This window comes from Phoenix dactylifera, chromosome 2 (assembly GCF_051530095.1).
Source record: "Phoenix dactylifera cultivar Ajwa chromosome 2, Ajwa_hap1_PhDact_Kaust_v1.1, whole genome shotgun sequence".
Classification (NCBI taxonomy): domain Eukaryota; kingdom Viridiplantae; phylum Streptophyta; class Magnoliopsida; order Arecales; family Arecaceae; genus Phoenix; species Phoenix dactylifera.
In genome coordinates, this window is record NC_143191.1 from 35,654,534 (window position 1) to 35,674,366 (window position 19,833).

Sequence of the window (19,833 nt, forward strand, 5' to 3'; positions counted from 1 at the left end):
ACAAGACGCTACTGGAGTGACTGGCTGCATAAGCAGCCACGCAATCCGCAGCCCCATTAGCTTCACAGAAAACATGCTTGACTTGAAAGGCTCCGCCGTTCCTCACCATTGCCCAGATATCTTAGAGCAAAGGGTGGACATAACCATTACCCCTTAGGCCCTTCCGGATCCAACTGATGACAGTGGCCGAGTCCCCCTCCAAAACGATGGAACTGAACTGTAAAACACACCGGGCGTGACGAAGGCCCGTCCAAGCAGCCTGTAGCTCTGCATCCGGAACCGATATTTCGAAGAGCTGACTGCCCCCTGCAGCCACGATCTTGGTAGCTGGATCCTAAATAACAAAATCCACACCACCCCTCGTACCTCCGTCCAAAACAGACCCATCGAAGTTAACCTTGAGGAAACTAGGGGATGGAGGCTCCCAGGTGAAAAACATCGTACAGGATGCTGCCGAAGCAGAATGGAAACTCCAGATGTTCCGAGCTGTCAAGGTCCCTTCAATAGGTATGATAAGACTGAGCTTCGCCGCCTGCACGCGGGCGCTCTCCACCACAAGTCTCGGCGACATACTGCGTTCGCCAAACGTTCGAGCATTCCTGGCTAGCCAAATCTGGTAGGACATCTAGGTAACTCGAGCTGCCTCCTGGTGAAGCAATGGGGACTCCGAGCATCAACGCAAGGCCTATAAGAACAAGTCCCTCCGGCCCCAGATCTCCCACAGGATCCCTTCAAGTCGCCAAGTCGCCCTATCCCATATGCACTGAAACAAGGCATGGTCCACCATCTCGTCTACACCACAATCCCCACACACCGAGGGAATCCGCGGTCCTCGTCCACTCAGTACTGCTCACGTCGGAAGATGGTCCCAGACCACATTCTAGAGGAACAGAGCTACCCTTGGGTGGAGTACCAAGTGATAGATCCAGGCGCAGTCTGGCCCAGGCTCGTACTGTCGCCGAAGGATGCGGAAAAGGTCACCCACTCTGACACTGGTAGAAGTGCTCCAAACTCGCACATCAGGGCCTGCACACCCTGGTAACGGGAGGGATTGGATCCTCTCCGCCAGCTGCCCCCCGAAAAGCTGATCGAGCCTAGTCTCATCCCATACAGCCCCCCCCCCCCCACCAGGGACAAGAAAATCGCAGATATGCAGTCCCTCTGTAGCCTCGATACTAACCATAGTCAGCCAGTACCGCAAGGTGAGGGCATCTACCCACACGTCCTCAGCCACATCAATACTGCGCCCATCACCTATCAACCATCTGGTGTGCACCAGCACGGTAGGCAAGTACCTCGCAATCTCTCGCCAAAGAAAGGAATATCTTCGCCCTCCTCGGGCTAGTGCCTCAAAGCCCACCCTCCCATAGAGCATGGTTTGGCTCAAGATCCCTTGCAGCTCCAGAAGGAACTGGACTGCATGTCGAGGAATGAGCACCTCCCGTCTCTCCAAAAGAGAGAGAACCCCAAGGCCACCCTCACTGAATGGGAGGCAAATGCTCTCCCATGCCACCAAATATACCCCCCGACCACCTCTATGCGAGCACCATAAGAAGCCCCGAAGTAACCGTTCAATCTTCAGTAGCACTATCCTTGGCACCACCATGTTTGCCATTAGATAGATGGGCATGGAGCCAAGTACAAGTCTGATCAGCGTCAATCTACCCATCATAGATAGATACGCTACCCGCCATCCCTCCAATCTACTCTGGACCCGTTGTACCAGCCTGATGCACTCAGATACCCGCAATCTCCTATCTGTGATCGGTACACCCAAGTAGCTCCAGGTTTCGTCCTGCTCTGGCATCTTCATAATCCTCCGGATCCCCCGTCGAACCCGAGGCATCGTGCTAGGGCTGAAAGAGATGGTGGACTTCTAGGCATTCACTCTCTGCCCTGATGCGGCGCAATAGTCAGCCAACACACTCCTGATGGCTCGTGTATCCGCTACCCGCGCCCTCGTCTGGAGGAGACAGTCGTCGGCAAAGAGTAGGTGAGATAACAGCTAGCCCTAGAGCTGGGACGTAAGTCTCCAGCTCTCTGGCGGCGTATGCAGCCCGTAGTGCCCGAGACAAGACATCATAGCAAATAATGAACAAGTATGGAGATAGAGGATACCTCTGTCAAAGCCCCATGGTGGATTGAAAGAAAGGGGACGGTGTGCAGTTGGCCAGAATAGAAAACTTCGGTCCCCGAACACACTCAAGCACCCAATCAATCCAGTTCTTGTGGAAACCAAGACTCTCCAAGGCCCGCCTAAGGAAGCTCCACCTGATTCTATCATAAACTCGTTCCATGTCCAGCTTGACAACCATCAAGCTTCGCCGCTTCAGGGTCCGCTGAAGATCCCACATCATCTCTTGTGCCAACATGATATTATCGGAGATGCTCCTCCCTCCCACAAAAGCACCTTGCTCCTGGCAGATAATGTCGGGAAGCAAGGGCTTCATCCGTTCCACCAGTATTCTTGCCACAACTTTATATAAAGTTGTGCACAAGCTGATAGGCCTAAAATAGCTCGGTTCAGCCGCGTTCTGACGTTTCGGTATCAGCGTAACAAATGTGGCCTTCTAGTCATCAGGCATCCGTACCCGACTGAAGAAGCACAGAACCGCTTCAACCACAGCCGTCCGGACAATGCCCCAGTATCTCCAAAAAAAGAAGGGTGGGAACCTATATGGACCAGGAGCCCTATCCTCCCAAGGCCCCAACTGCATCCCGCACGTCCCTCTCCATCACTGGTCGAATCAGTAACGCATTCTCTATAGTGCCTATTCCCATGTCGGCCCGCGGGAGCTAGCCAACAGTGTCATCCTCACTATCTACCGTCCAACGAGACCGAAAGAAATCAAGCAAGATCTGGCTGACCGCCGGTTCTCCTTCCGCCCGGTGGCCGCTCCCATCCTGCAGAGACCGGATCAGAGAGAAGCCCTCGGAGACCTACCATGTCTGCCTCAGGAGCACACCCACCTAATCTTCTTTCCTTTGGAGGTCGGCAATCGCGGCCTCCACATCCTCCAACTTTCTAAAAATATCGCCCACAACCTCACGGTTCCAACGGCACAAGCATCTGTTAGTCAACTCCAATTTGCAAGAAACCCTCTGCATGGCATTGCCACGAACCGGCAAGCTCCAAGCTCCTCAGACAATGTCCCAGGATCGATTGGGGATAGGACAACCAAACCTTCTCAAAGCGGAAAGGACAGTGATGATTGGATCCCGCAGCTGTCGAGATCAGCAGTGGGCAATGATCCGAGGCAATCTGAAATAGATGGCTAACCCTATAGGAGAAAAACCTGATAATCCAGTCAATGGATGTAACGGCCCTGTCTAGCCGCTTCCAAATCCCGCCTCTGCCGGACTTGTTGTTATACTATGTGAACCGCGGTCCGGAGAAGCTCAGGTCCATCAGGCCATTCCACGATAAGAAGTCACGGAACTCCCTCTTGTCCACTGTGTCAGTGAAAGCCCTTCCTCTTCACTTCTTACTCCCATCGTGAATGCAATTGAAATCACCCACAACAGCTAACGGAAAACTTTGAGCAACTAAGTGGGTGAGCTCGCCTCAAAAAACTCTTCAAGTTTTATAGTTAGTGTTCGCATACACACCGCATAAAATCCACGGTGTAGCGTTAAATCATTCTTCAATATACTACTTTTTTATTACCAATTAAATATATAAATATTATTTTCCAATAAGAGAGAATTTCTTCTGCGAACTAAACTAATTCTAAATGTTTTGGAGATTCAAACCACGTCTTTCTATATAAAAATCGAGGATTTTTTCCTTCCCCCTTCACGCTTAATTTTTTATTTCCCCTGTGTCTTTTGGTCTAGCCCGCCGTGGCTTCTTCTGGTAAGAGCAATAATTACACTGAAGAAAAGAAAAGGATGAAGTTGATGACGTGGGATGGGGAGATGTTCGAGGTGGAGGAGGCGGTGGCAAAGATGTTAAACATCAGATCGACGATTAGACCGAGATACAGCTGTTCACGGCCGAGCGGCAAGCCCTTTTAGTAAACAAACCAATTAAAGCCTGGCCTGCCCGAATTTTTTGATTTTTCGTATGTTATTTGTTTATATTTAATATATTTGTAGACTTGTTGTTGATATATCAACTTAATAAAATAATATATATATTGATGGGGGCGAAGTAGATCGTCCAAACCACAGCTAAAAGGTCGTCCACTTCTGGCCCAATAAACGCCAACACCGTCCGGTCGAATCCTCAGTCCAGCCCGAAACCAGCTCGGCTTCAGATGTTCGCCGACTCTTCCGACCAAGTTCGAGGTGCCTCCAATGTTCGCCGATCCGCCCCGACCAAGCTCGAGGCGCCTGCTTCAATAGTACATCCCGACTCTTGAGCTCAGGGCGTTCCATCGAGCATACCTCGAAATTCAGAGAGCCGAGCTACCCCTAGCACCCATCAAGCCGACCTCGTCAAACGCATGATGCGACCTCTCAACGAGCTCGGCCTCGCCAACAACCGACCTATGTGCGCGCCTACGCCCATCTGCGTGGCCGTACATTACAACACCACCGTGCCACGCTTCGATAGCTGGCCCTTGACAGTCAAAGGACAACATCAAGACTACTCCGGCTATACCCTGCTGCGACTGTCAACACCTTACCGTTCTCGAGAACGGACAGTACCACACGCCACCAACCAACCTTAGCTATGTGCCATTCGGCTCAGAGCCACATCCCCTCATGATGAGGGTTAACAGTGCCTCTGCCACCTGCACCTCTCCACCGGGACTATAAATAGCCCGGTCAGGTAACCTCTAAGGGACTCTTGGCTGGACCAAATTTACCCCGCTCTAACTTGATCATCGGAGGGCCCTCACTGGAAACACCGGTGAGGCTTTGTGCAGATCTGCCGCCGTCGTGCTGGAGGTGGCTCTTATCTTCTTCTAACAACAAGCAGCGGCTCCTTCGACTCCACCGGCGTGGTCATCCTCGGGCCAAATTTGAACCACAACATATATTATAGATTATTTGTAATATTTAATTATTATATTTAATACTTTTAAAATATTTTCAAATACATTAAATATTTTAAAAATTAAAAAATGTTTATAAAGTTCAAAACTTGGTCCGAAGCCTGAAGCGAGCCGGACTTAACCTGAATGCCAGGCCCGAAGGCTGGGCCCGGGCAAGCCGGGCCTACGTAAATAGTTTCGATCTCCCGGGCCAAGCCCAGCCCCGAGGCCGACTTCCTCCCTCTGCTCCAAGCGGGAGATACGAGACGCTCCTCATGGACCAGCAAACCCTCCGGTCGGCGGTCAACCATCTCAACAGCAAGAGGGTTGTTGGATCTCACGTGCAACTATCTCGAGGAGATTAGGAATATTCACATCAAGAATGATTATACGCCTGAGAAAGAGGAAGGGGTCGGGAGAGAATTCCTGGGCCTTCTGAATCAAAGTTTTTATTTTTTATTTTTTGGTCCTAGCTTCTTGTGAGTTACTAGAGTTGGCTTGGAAACTGGCTGCTACATGTAACAGCAGTATAATAAGGGGGCAAAACAAGATTTTTTTTTTTTCGTTTTCTTCTACGCATCCATTTGTTTAGCTAGCTCTAGTTACTACGATTTGCGTGACTAAATATTTTGCTTTTTGATCTCGTTAATTTCAGAACGCTTGTAGGTTTTTTGGGAAAGTTTGGAGCCATCAGTAACATTAAATATTTAGACTTTTGATTCCTGATAACTGCTTAGAGATCTAGAGATCTATCTAAATATTCCTGCAAGAATATTCTATAAGAATCAGGCCTATTAGTCTGCTCAGCCAGTATTTTTTTTTTGGTACACCAGCGGCTCATTGTACTCTAGTGTAGATGCAACCAAATCGAATCAAGAGCAAGGACCTAGCATAGTAGTGCAGGAGAGACCTCCTGATAAGTCCAAAGGATCTTCCCAAAATGCTGAGCCGCATAGGTAGCAACGCCGCATAGGTAGCAACCCAATCTGCGACTCGGTTTGCCTTTCACTAGACGTGCACAACTTGAAAGGCGTTGCATCCTCCCATCATCTGTCGGATGTCGTGGAGTAAAGGACTCGCATCCCCCCTCCACCCATCCTCTCGTATCCAATCAATCACAGAGACCGAGTCTCCCTCCAAGATAATGCACTCTGCACTCAGCCTTCGACTCGCAAAGGATATGCCCTCCCAAGCTGCCCTGAGCTCTGCCCAAGCAGCTGACAGTCTGACAATGCTTCTGCCTCCGACAGCAACCAGCTGAGTCATGACTCCTGATCACAAATTCCACACCTGCTCTGCCTCCTCTTTGGAAACACTATCATTGAAGGTCACCTTGAGATGGCAAGGGGGTGAGGGCACCTAAGAGACAAGGACAAGCTTGGGGACTGTATCAGCAAAGTGAGTACCCCGGATGTCCCCAACCATCCCGGATGAAGTCGACATAGTGGCTCGAGTGAGCTCCGCAACCTAGAGAATGGCTCTCTCCACTACCCTACTCGATGGCACCCGCCGGTTATCGAAAGCACGGGTGTTTCTGTCCAACCAGATATGATACGCCAGTAGGCGCAAGTGAACCTCCACTCCATTATCCTTGGTCTCTGCATCGCCTCCCTCATCTGGCATAGGAGATCGTCAACTAAGCGAGTACTTTGAGGCCAAGAAACGGCAGCCACACTTCAGATCTGTGCAGCTCGCGGGCATCCTAGGAGAACATAACTGATAAACTCCACCTCCGAGCACCACCCATAATATAGAGTAATCCTGACACCCCTCTCCGCCAGCACACTCCTTGTAGGTAGGCATCTCCATGCCACCTTCCATAAGAATAGGGCCACTCGGAGATGGACACACATCCTCCAAATCTATCTATCGTCCATCTGCCTGGCATCTACCCTACCCAGCGCCTTTTATAAGTCTGAGGTACTCACCCTGGATCTACCTGTCACAGCCCAAACCACTCTGTCCGACACCTCCCCTATGGGTACCGAAATGGTCAAAATCCTCTCCGTCAGCTGCTCCCCAAAAGCCTCCCTAACCAGCATCTCGTTCCATCTGCTCTTGCCCGGAACGATCAAATCACTGACTCTGCATCCCAACAATCTCGCGGAATCCACAAGAGTCGATGCTCGACATAGCGGCTGCTCAAGTACCCAACTATCCTCCAAGACATCAATGGATCTGCCATCGCTTACCGCCCACCTGAGCCTAGCAAGCACCATCGGAGCATAGGAACATATCTCCCTCCAAATATGGAAGTACCGGCACCCGGCCTAGAAGTCCATTGCTAACATGTGATCTCCATACTTGGCTCTCAACAAGATGCACCACAACTTGTCAAGTTCCAGTATGTATATAGTCGCATGCCTCGCCCCTATCAACACCTGCCTCACCACTAAGGATTGGATCTCTAGGCCCCCCAACTAACTGGCTGGCATACCACTTCCCATGCCACCAAATGGATGCTCCTCCTACCTGCCCCAAATAATGTTTCTGAATAACTGCTCCATAGACTTCAAAAGTGATGCTGGCATAATAGTGTTCAACAACATATACACGAAAATCTATGACCTATTTTTTTTAAAGACCTATCCTAGGCCTAGCCAAAATTCTATCTATGACCTCTTTATGCATAGGAACTAGAAAACAAACCTAGGTTTCATTAAATGAATTAAATCATCAGCATTTTTTTTTGTGAACATTAGCATAAAAATTTTGACAAAAAAACAAGGTTCTTAAAGAGTGAAGAAAGTAAAAAGAGGATGGTAGCGGGAAGTAGGAGAAGCATCAAATGGCAAAGGTCGGATTTTGTGATAGGTGAGATCCTTTAGACTTTCTTGGCTCGTCCAGAGTATTAAGGGAAATACCACTAAAATCTTCACATTCTGTTCGACCACGGACCTTCACAATCCATTGTTACTTATTGAGAAAGCAAGGCATTTTGCCGAGGCCAATCTTCCAAGTATCTAACAAAACCCCTAAATTCAACTGATTATGCCTTCCATATATCTTGCACAAATAAAAACGTGAATAACGACCCAATTTTATTTATTCTTAGCCTAGAATATTTTGCATTGGGTAATGTAACACCCCAAAACCTCATCCAAAATGATCCTCACTTAAAATGATCCAAAATGATCCTCACTTAAAATAACTAGCCGAAAGATATTATATGAATCTCTTGATCCTATATAAATATCTCAGATCTACCCAGCGAATAACTGATGCGAGACTAAACATGCCCGTATGGATCCTCACATACTTTCATCGTTTAAATCCTAACATCCTCATCGACTAAAAGTTCAAATCCATTCAAATCTAATTACAAGCACCATAATCAGTTCATGATTAACCCCAATAAATCTGTACTGCAATGTCCCTAATCCACATGAATTATGGGCCAAATCCACTCTGATAACATCGTCACAACTAAAACCTTCTTTCAAAAAAGCCAACCAAAAAATATTTTTTGGAGCTCTTTAGTCCTATATAAATATCCAAAATCTCATGAAACTAAACATACGCTCACACGAATTCTTACATACTTTATCCGTTCAAGCTCTAGACTAAAAGTTCTAATTCATTCAAATCTAATCACAAGCGTGGTCGACCTGCGATCAACTTTTTTAAACCCATACAGCAATATCCTCTAGTCACATTAGACTATGAACTGAATTCGCTTTCATGCCATTGTAACAACCAAAAACCTTACCCAAAATAACTAACCGAAAAACCTTATGTAAGTTCAGTTCCTTAGTTCTGTATAAATATCCAACATCTACCTAACAAATAACCGATGTAGAACTAAACACATGCCCGCATAGATCCTTATAGTTAATAAACACTAAAATCTACCAAGCTTAATTGAGCCACGAAGAGTTATAAAGTCTAAAACCAAATCCGGCCAATTTGATCACCAAACTAAAAAATTCTGTATTTTTTCTACAACAGGGAACACGCTCAGGGCCTGAGCAGCAACGATATTCAGCAGCATCGTATCATAGAAGAGTAGCATTGGCTACGATACCTAATAAAAAGGCAGAATAACCACAAGCCTTTGCTATTAGAGAGTATGGCAACACCTCTCACTCTTTGACCTGCACTCACAAGATGGGAATCCACTTATACATGCTGCAGCTTCCCGCATAAAATGTCCTGTGTTCCGTTCGAAGCAGAACCCCTTTTCTACATTATATAATACCTTATTTTTCCCAATAAATCAGCCTAATAATAAAAATATAAATCTCTATATATATATATATATTATACATGGACAAAAAAACCTTGTTAGAATGCTAAAAGAATCACAGAGCGAGACAACAGAAATCTTTGTGATGGCTGAGAAGTAGGGGCCAATTTTATGTGCCCCCAGCCCCAAAGCCTCCTTTCCCGAGGTGCTGGAGAAACCACTTGTAGGAACAACTCACCAAACATCCCTCAGATATCTGCCATCCATTTGCAGGCTTTTCACCATGCTTTCAGTCTTGGAGCTATCCAAAGATCCCTGGAAAACGAACTCAACAGTCAACACAATGGCTTTAAAGGGGAAAGGCTAAATTTCTTTCTGAAAAAAAAAAATACCAATTTTATGCTTCCTTGTTTAACCGACTTTTTCTCAAAAAAAAAAAAAAAAAAAGAGATAGAGAATATTGGCCCCGGATCCCACAGACGTGGGAATTTCTGGGCATGCATAACACCAATGACTCTCTCTCTCTCTCTAATTTGTTACGCAACAAAGATAAACCTAAGGAAAATAAAAAACACCCCATTAAAAGTGACTCTAAGGTAAATTATTAGGGCTCAACTTAAAAGCAAAAACACAAGGAGGCAAAGAAGTTGCACTAGTTGAGGGCAAACTGGTGGAGTTAATATTTGGCGTGCACCAAAGATTATATGTTGAACAAATCAGAAAGAAGAAAGGAAGGTGCAGCCTTTTTGACTGGCAGATGTTACATTGAATAAATCAGAAAGAAGAAAGGAAGGCGTAGGCTTTTTACTTGTGGATGTCATGTGAAAAGATCTACAACTTGCAATTACAGCATAGATAGCCCTAGGTAATCGAAGAATTACTGGCAAATGCCAAATTATAAAAAGGTATGAAATAGTTTGCAATAGTTATAATTCTCGAACGGATTGTCACCCAGCAGGATCAGTAATAAAACTGAAGGATACCGAAAAAGTATGGGCATCCACCAAGGACATAAGCGACCACAAACAACGACTGCTCAAATCTACGCTGAAGAATGCACGATGAAGAGAGGAAGGTCTGGGCTTCTCACTGATGGATGTTATGTGACAATATCTAGAACTAGCAGCAACGAAAGAGACACTAGACAGGAATGACTGGCAAAGGCTGATTTATAAAACTGACCCCAAATAGTAGGGACAAGCATTGAACACAATCGCTGTACTGAAGTGGACCTAGCACAGCTAAATCACATCATACTCAAGGATACTGTGCATTCCAATTTTAAGCTACCACATCATCAGTATTGATGATGTAAAAGACATTGTAAAAAATTAAAGCCAGCTGAAACTGCTGAGTTCTGTGACACCATGAATATTAATATTTAGTGTATACCTGCTCTTGAACAATGGCATGTAGTGTTCGATGGACATCTCTTGCCATACCCTTCGCGTCACCACATACATAAATGTAACCACCTTGGGAGATGATATTCCATATGTCGGAGGCCTATCACATTATAAAATATTTTTTTCAAAAAATTGAGATTTGATTTAGATGGAAGTTTGAAAGACAGATATTCTAACGAAGAATATTTAAAATATTTTCTTAAACAAGGGTTTTTTTTAACCTTTTCAGTCATTTTATGCTGCACATATTCCTTAGTTGGGCCCTCACGAGAGAAGGCCACAATGAGCTCAGAAAGAGCCCCTCTTTCAACAAAAATTTTCAGTTCATCTTCATAAATGAAGTCCTGCACAAGATTCAAGCTCGTTAGTACCGGCATAGACTAGCAGTTATACCTATTTTATCATTTAATGTACCATTTTACGGTTCCTGCATCCAAAGAAGAGAATAGCATGACCAAGTTGTGTGCCAGCATCCTTCAGTGCCAACCTTTCCTGAGAACATCAAGATCATGTAATTGGTTGCAGCAAAACCACTAGCTCGAGGAAGAATTAAGTTTTGCACAAAATGTGTAAACTTGAAACAAACCTGCAAGAAGCCCCTGAAGGGTGCCAGCCCTGTGCCAGGGCCAATCATTATAATCGGTACTGAGGAATCTGCAGGCAGTTTAAAATTTGATTGTCTCACAAATATAGGAGCCCAGCTACATTCTTGGCTTTCTTGCAATGGAACAGAATGCTGTAAAGCAGGAGTTACAGAATGGCATGATTAAACGATATCAAAAGAAAATGGACCCACTGATAAAGGAATAGTTAATAGCTATCCAAATCATTCCTGATTAACATGATTATCACACAGAAGAGTGGAAGAAAAAAAAATAGCTGAAGTACACAATTCAGGTTACGAACTCCCAAACTTATTTTATTTTTATTCATCTTTAATGTCACAACCTCAATAATTTTGTTTGTTCAGATTGTTTTGACCTCAGTTCTGAAGTTTTTTATCCCATACTTTAAGTTCAAAACAAGTATTATATCAAAAATTCTAACGGGTAACCTAAGTTTATGTCAGTACTCATTCTTCTTCTCTTCTCTCAGTAAGAAAAAGGAACCCATATAAGTTGGTTTCATTGAATAGCAACTGCCAACTGTGTACATATTATCATCTAATAATTGATGAAAACACTAAGCAAGCATCTATAAGTGCAAAAATTAATCATGGCAACCATCAGTGTATCAATGGATTATTTAATTGATGATATAACAGTGCATAAAAAAAGACAGCCAAGTGCACCATTCTCCCGCCACTGCAGAGTTTGGAGAAAGCCAGCTGTATGCAGCCTTCTCTCTATGTGCGGAGAGTCTATTTCCATATTTTGCACTTGTGACGCCCAAGTTACATATGGAGCAACCTTACCATTGCATCAAGGCTCACCCTTTATATACCAATGCATTATATGACTCATATTTAGTGTATCATGTTAGAATAAAGGGGGAAAAACAAAAGTTATCAGGCAAATGGGTCTTCTCTTTCTTTCATCCCACTAATTTGAGTACCACATATTATGAATATCACTAATTTGAATATATATATATATATATAGTCATATTATTTTATGGCAAGAAAATTCCTGATCAAAGTTCAATGAGAACATCAAGGATCTCATGAAAATGTAGCATCAAATTTTATTTTGAAATGGCAATCTATAACAAATACAATGCATATGACTAGGCAAAGCTGCAACTAGAACTGGCTCTGCATGATTGCATACTTAACAAAGTTTAGAATGACTAATTTTATGTTTCTTAACTTCATATATTGATTATATTTCCATGATACAAAGCAACAAGAGAAGACAACAGAGCTAGGGAAAAGCTAAGTTGATCAGAGAAAAAAAGTACTGAAGAAAATGATATGCACCTTCATCCAAGTTGAACAGACTCCCTTGTGAATCCTTCCTGTTGGTGTTGGTCCGTACACCAATGCACATGTCACATGAATTCTATTCGGTGCCATCCTGGAAAAGACAAAAGAACTACATTGAGCAAAGTATCAAATAAAATGGAGCAAATTATGTTTGAAATTAATGATTACCTTGGTGAAGATGATATTGAGTAATATCTAGGCTGCAAACGAGGGGCTATGGCGGCAAGGAAAACTCCCAGTGGAGGCTTGGCAGAAGGGAACTCAGCCATAACTTCTAGGAGGCTTCTTTGACTTGCAACTATCCACTGTGAATATTCATCCTGCACCCCAAAAACAAAATCCAAAAAAAGAAAATCAAAAATGAAAACTAAAATATATACAGCAAAAGAAGGTTGTACAGGTTCCCACAAATTATAACAACCTTTCCAGCTGGTGAAGCCAGAAATTTTAACCGCTCAGCTTCATTTGGATCAGATGCATGCGCAGCTAACGCAACTAAAGCACTCTGTACATGAACAGAACATAATTACACATTTAAGAGGTCAATTATGAGAGAACAGTTTGCGAAACACAAGACTTGGACCAAGACTCAGACCTTTTTGGGTGAATTCAGGAGATCAGCATATCGTGCAAGTGCAGTTCTTAACGTGCATGGAGATGGGAAAGGAGGTGGCAGTGAGCTGCCACTTAGTGGCGTGCCATCCTCTTTGTCGACATGAAGAGTGAAAAATGTGTCTGATGAATAACCCAAAAGCCTTTCTGCCTCCTCCACAGTCTCAGCACAATTCTCTGCATATACACCAACATGGTCTCCTGTTTCATACCTGGATGAAAAGAAGCATTCAAAGTGAACAATCTAACATTAAAATAAAAAATTAAAAAAAATATTGCATATAATATGAAGGATAGGTGAATGAGTACACGACGACATGACCAACAACAGGGATAACCTTCAGCAAGCACAGAACCATCTAAGATCATGTTATGACTGCTATAATTAAACAGCTTTTGATAAGCAGACCTAACCAAGCTTAATTTAAACCATTGGAACTTTTACATGCTACATATGATAGTACCTATTACAGTATATTTTCCTGGAAGAATCATAATGGCAGATTATTTTTATCCAAGAAGGGCATGTGAAATATACATAAAAAGCCATAAAAAGCATGATCTTTACACAGAGTAACAACCAATGATGAAATAAGTAATGATATTTGTCAAAAGTTATAATCCCCAAATTTCTTAGTGCCGAAAAGGAAGCTTGACAAGTTCGCAGTCAATTTTATATCCATGTGTCATATGGGTTCAAAAAACAATGGCTAGCAAAATTTAAGAGATTGCAAGAGAAACCAGGAAGTGATTTATTTATATAAGCAAAATGAACGTGTACATCTTTAGCTCAATGAGATCAAACATTTTCGACCATTAAGGAAAAGAAAATAAATCCTTCACATTCGAACAGGGTTCGATCTGGATGTTCAGAAATATATTAGCCTTTTCATCAGCATGATTCTTCATTTGTTTTTCCCTCTACACAAATTTATGCAGAGATAGGCATAATAGGAGCAAACTGGACTGTGTTCTACAAAAAGATGGGTACAATGGCAGTGCATTTTTGAGAAAACGAGTGGGTCCTGACTGTAGTTAAGGATGGTTTTGGGACATGGATCAATGAGACATGAAAGGACAAAAGAGAAACCTCTCTCATAATGCAGACAAACCCTCCCAAATCTATCTAGATTGAAGAAAGTTGTGAGATATCAATTTTATGTTGTGCAACAAATTGTCGAGGATTAATTCGTGCAAGTAGGGATTCACACAAAGTCATCAAACTAATCATTCATTTACACCGTTAGGATTTATGAGATCAAACAGGTTTTTATGCTTATTTTTCTTTAATTGTACAGTTCTAAAGGGCTCAAGACGCACTAAAATGCCAAGGTCTCTTGGAGCCTAGGTGCAAGTTGCAATACAAGATGCATGCCTTGACAAAGTGAAGCACATACATGATTTTAAATATATTCTAACAATGAACTATCAGTTTTTTTCTCTGTTTTGTTTCTAATGGCCAGAAACATAGCTGAAGTTGCAACTGCAGCAGCATCAGCAGCTGATGAAGAACAAGAGGAAGAGGAAGAGGAGGGCATCCCCTATTTCTGATGGAATGGCATACAAGGAGGCATCCATGCATGCATGTGTGAATACATAGTATTACATACGAATAATGAATGCATGATTTTAAATATATTCTAACAAATTAACTATCAGTTTTTCTCCTCCATTTTGTTTCTAGTGGACAGAAACATAGCTGCAGTTGCAACTGCAGCAGCAGCTGAAGAAGAACGAGAAGAAGAGGAAGAGAAAGAGGAGGAGGAAGAAGAAGAGGAGGAAGAAGAAGAGGAGGAAGAATAAGAAGGAGATGAAAATGACGATAACGATGAAAAGACGAAGAAGAAGAAGATAAGGAGGCGCTGTAGTTGGCTCAGCATGTGCCTTGTGCCCGGGTGTGCCTTTAACAACACCATTTGGTTGTGTATCCATATTTGCTTACTCTTGCAAAATAAAGCAGCTCCAGGTAAATTGTTGCTGAACATTGAATTGTTGCAACATATGACATCGATACATTGACAAAACAAAATCTGACAGTGGTATGAAATTCTTATTGGATTAAAGTACAAGAGAAAACAAATAAAATATATATTTCTTAGAACAACGTAATTACAAGAATTGTCCTATGGAAATATAATAACAATTATGTAATGTGTGAAAATTGAGCTCACAATTCATGATATTGTATCAGACAGCAAAGACCAAAGTCGAATTCATGATATACGAGACTACTACTTTATCATCAAAAAGTTATTTAATTGCATAGTAGTAAATGACTTTTACATAGCATCTTAGTGAACTAAATATAAAATAACTTACATAAGACCAGTGCCAGCAATGTCAAATTCCAGATGAATGCAAGACCGATCAGAAGCTGGGGTGTGAAGTTCCCGCCGCACAGCCACATTAGCTCTTGAATGCCCAAAAATGTTGTGTTAGTTTGATTATAACAAGTCAGATAGCCCAGGTGCTGATAGGTGGAACCAGCAAATCAAAACATCCCTACTACCTGCATGGATGCTGAATGTCATGAACAGCATGGCCATTTGCAAGACTCCAACTCTTTTCCAGATGTGCAGCTTCTTTGGGGTTGATGAAGACTACCCTATACTCAGGAATAGCAGCGGTGTAAGGAGTAGTTGCACCTGAAACATCATCTTCATCCCGAAGTAACTGATCCAACTCAGGCCACAAAAGCTCCTTCCTGGAAATAATAAGACAGTGGATGCATGAAAAAAGATATTCCAGAGTTAACACAGAAAAGGATAGGCAAAAAAGAAGTCCACACAACACTGTGGTGCATGATGGGCTTGCCTGTTAAAACAAATTGGGCAACCCAAAACCCTTCAATTAAGGGTATGTAATAATCTTTTAGCACCTAGAAATACTTCATACCATGCAGTAAAATCATCTTCAATGCATTGATCATCATCTCCAAGACCCACAGGGATGAGGCGCTTCCCACCTATAACACCAAGGAAAAAAGACAAAAATGTCAATACAGACTTTTCACAAGCTGCCTATGCTTCAAAGAAATCTAGCGAAAATAATATTATTTGTGGTGATGAGAAATGGCTTGATGGAATTACTATGGAGAAACGAGCATCTAAACATCTTTTGCAGTATATGAAAGAAGATTTTCTTTGCACTACTTTACTCTGTATGCACATTCCAGATTCCTTTTTTTCCCTTTCAGAAAAAAGATGAAAAGTAACAGATTTGATCTTTCTTTGCACTACTGTCCTCTGTAAGTGCCCCCTGGCATCCTATTTTATTGCCAAAAACCAAAAGTAACCAATAGAGCACAACCATAGAATTCATCTTTACTTTGCACTAGTGTCCTATGTAAGTGCCTCCCAGATTCTTTTTTTCACATCAAAAAATGAAGAGCACCAACAGAGCACAACACATAGCATTTCCAGCACTACTGTGCCCTCTAGTATCCTATTTTATTGCCGAAAACCAAAAGTAACCAATAGAGCACAACCATAGAATTCATCTTTACTTTGCACTAATGTCCTTTGTAAGTGCCTCCCAGATTCTTTTTTTCACATCAAAAAATGAAAAGCACCAACAGAGCACAGCACATAGCATTTCCGGACATGAAACTTGAAGGCCAAAATAAGTCATTTCTATTATAGAAAGACCCATCCAGCTCATTTGCTTAAATGAGTCTAAAAATGTTCCACAACATATGTAAGAGAAAACCAATCTATAACCAAACCTTGGAGAACAAATCCAGTTTTAACTGAAAATCAACATATACACGATCATACACAAACATAGTATTAAGCAAGATACTAGAAACTTTGCAGCCAAAATATGAATGTCAAAAGTAAAATAGATGGTTTATAAGCTCTACTGGCAGAATTGTAATCAGAACTTCAAGTAGCAGGCTCTATCAATCATACCATTGAAACCATGCTAAAAAAGCAGGGAAGAAAGGAAATAAATGCTTATATGTTACAATGCTTAAACAATTCTAAGAACAGACCCCTTTCTTTCAGTTATAGGCTTTAATATATCCTATGCTATACAGGATACAGGTCAAATAGCATCATTCGCCATTCATAGTTTAATGTCGATTTGGCAAGTTAATGTAATTTAGAAAAAGGATTAATATATACATGCATTACTTGCTCAGTAAATTATTAAACCAGTTCAAATACCATCATTTCTTATCTTGAAGAAATAAGATAAAGAAATATGTTTCAAAAGTGGTGACCTGTATAAATTCAAGTGCAGTCAAACTGATAAATAAAACATGAAACAAAGTGGAAACAAGGGTGAAGTTTTTTAGGTGTATACCCTGAACAGCAAGGACCTCATCAACCACCTTAGCAACCTACATTTTTCAGAGCACATAGGATTGACAGAAATCAGCATAAGAATTTGCGCATAAAAGTTTGATGATATTGAAATTAAATAATCATGCAACCTTATTGAAATGCTCATACTGCCTGTTCCCCAGACCAAACACAGCATACTGAAGATTCTCCAGCCAACTCTCCCTTTCTTTCCCCTATTAAGTAAACAACAATCCACCACCATGTCAGAAATTTGCAAGCACACTATAACAATAAAAAGGGAAATTCTGCCGAAATTATTGACAAACCTCAGTAAACCATCGAAAGAACCTGGCGGCATTATCAGTTGGTTCACCATCTCCATACCTATAATTTCCAAACCAAAATTAAGTAAACCTAAATATAGAAGAAATATCTTCTCCGGATTAAAGTTTCCAGCTTACGTAGCCAAGAAAAACACAGCTAAGGTTTCTTTCTTCATGTTCTCCTCGTACTCCTCATCATCGGCTGCGTAATCATCCTATCAACGAAGATATAGGGATCAGCAAGATCAAGCCGTCCAAGATCAATCAAACGCCCAAGAATTCTCGCAAAATTCAAGAAAAGGTATTACCAGATCGACGACTTTAAAAGTAGCTTTATCGTATCGCGCTTTAGCCTCTTCTGCAAGGGCCTGGTCAGGTAAAAAGATGCAATAAAAATTCCAACTCTGGAAAGGTTTTGGGTGTGGGGAAAAGCGGCCGAGGGAGATCAAACATCAAATGCTAACCTTGGCGAACCCTTCTGCGGTGCCAGTCTGCGTGCCGAAGAATATGGTGACCTTTTTCTTCCCGTCATCCACCTCCGGCTCCAGGTCCGTCTTCACCACCAGCGGCCTCGGCGGCTCCACCGGCCGGCTCGCCTTCTTCCCGGTCGACCGCCGCCACACGAACACGATGGCGCACCCCACGAGCACTGCGATCGAGGTTGTCAGTATCATCAGCAGCTGCCGGTTCTCGGCGATCAACGCTGCCCCCGTCTCTTGCGACATCCCTTCAACGCCAAACTTCCCGGTGAGGATCGCCGACAACAGATCCAGCGGCGAGGGCTTCATCGATCCCGACTCCATGGCCCCGCCGACGTTCCTCCCACCACGATCGCTCGCCGGATCGCTCGATCGGAATTAAAGCCAAGCCCTCGAGCTTCGTCCCTCTTCTCTCTCTCGAACTTTCTTTTCTTTTTATCTTTCTTTCTTCCTTCTTGGAGAGAAGATAGAGAGCGCTGGAAGGGAAGGTGGGGTAGGTGGAAGGACAGAGACCCGATAAAAGACGTGGGAGGAGGGGAGGGAAGGGTTTTATCCGCGGCTCAGCTAACCAAACACCACAGGTCAACACACCTACCACCCACTGACCCCGGTTAAAAGCATCGCCAGTTGTGCGTTTACCTAAATGCCCCTCAAACCAGGAGAGGGTAATTCCGGTTGATGGGCCGGCCAATCGCCGTGTCCGGTATATCCAATTGCCGGCCCGAGCCGGTGACCCGGTCTTTTTCTCGCTCGCCCGTTCGGGTCGCCATCGCCCCCACCGCACGAGGAGAACGCCAAACAAGACTCGTTGAAGTGGGAGAATTGCCGGCGGGACCTATTGCGCACCCACTTCTGCAGCCACCCTCGCGGGCACGGCACGGGTCTCTGCCATGGGAGAAGGTGGTTATGACGCGATAAAGATAGGGAAGTTACGTCATGTGTGGGTGATAGTTTGAGTCTGGGTGGAGAATGGGCGCTTCAAGTCTTCAACGTCCCAGGGCGCCGGCATCTGTGCGGGGCCCACTAATCCCATGTGGGTTTAGAAAAGCCTGGAGTTTCCGTGCACCCTGAAGAGCAACATTGTGTGGTCTGGGCAGGGCCATGCTAGGCTTCCAAATTTCTTGAACTTTGAAACGAATCCTCCGTCGCCGTCTGGTACCTTGGCTGAGGCTCCCACTTAATAACATGCAAATAATCACCCGAAGATCAAAAAAAATAAAAAGAAATTATTACTTGACGAGAGTAGATATCCTTTATGCAGCACTAGGATTGGAAATATAGCCGTTAATATTCATAATAATTATTTTTAGAAAAACATAAATCATAATAACGAATCGTAGTTAAAAATAAAATAAAATAGCTATTCTAATATATATAAATATTTCTGTTTCATTAGCATGTTTATATGTTTTCTAATACAAAAATATATTTCAGGGCAAGTTTATATATTTAAGAGTACAATAATACAAATATCTAGTGAATGTCGCAAGATATCTCCACATGTTTACATATTTGAGAGTACCATCTAATACAGCCTTTGATGGACATGTTTGTATATTTTTAAAAAAAAAAATTGACAAAAGGAGGAGATCCATTCAAATAGATAATAAATGTGAGGGAGATAAGAAAAAA

At 43.0% G+C, this 19,833-nt stretch overlaps 1 protein-coding gene across 1 annotated transcript; it reads right to left on the reverse strand.

Annotated features, from left to right (window-relative positions):
* Positions 1-9,007: 9,007 nt before the first annotated feature.
* On the reverse strand, positions 9,008-18,780 carry LOC103701554 (NADPH--cytochrome P450 reductase 3-like). The gene is made up of 18 exons (XM_008783673.5): positions 18,187-18,780; positions 18,031-18,090; positions 17,861-17,937; positions 17,726-17,783; positions 17,549-17,632; positions 17,419-17,455; positions 16,006-16,075; positions 15,620-15,814; positions 15,430-15,522; positions 13,094-13,322; positions 12,920-13,003; positions 12,667-12,818; positions 12,493-12,589; positions 11,161-11,310; positions 10,989-11,066; positions 10,796-10,918; positions 10,561-10,674; positions 9,008-9,483 (listed from the first exon to the last, which is right to left on the reverse strand). Exons 1-18 carry the CDS (start codon positions 18,523-18,525, stop codon positions 9,403-9,405), a joined length of 2,121 nt encoding a protein of 706 aa, XP_008781895.1. The 5' UTR covers positions 18,526-18,780; the 3' UTR covers positions 9,008-9,402.
* Between the last annotated feature and the right edge of the window lie 1,053 nt (positions 18,781-19,833).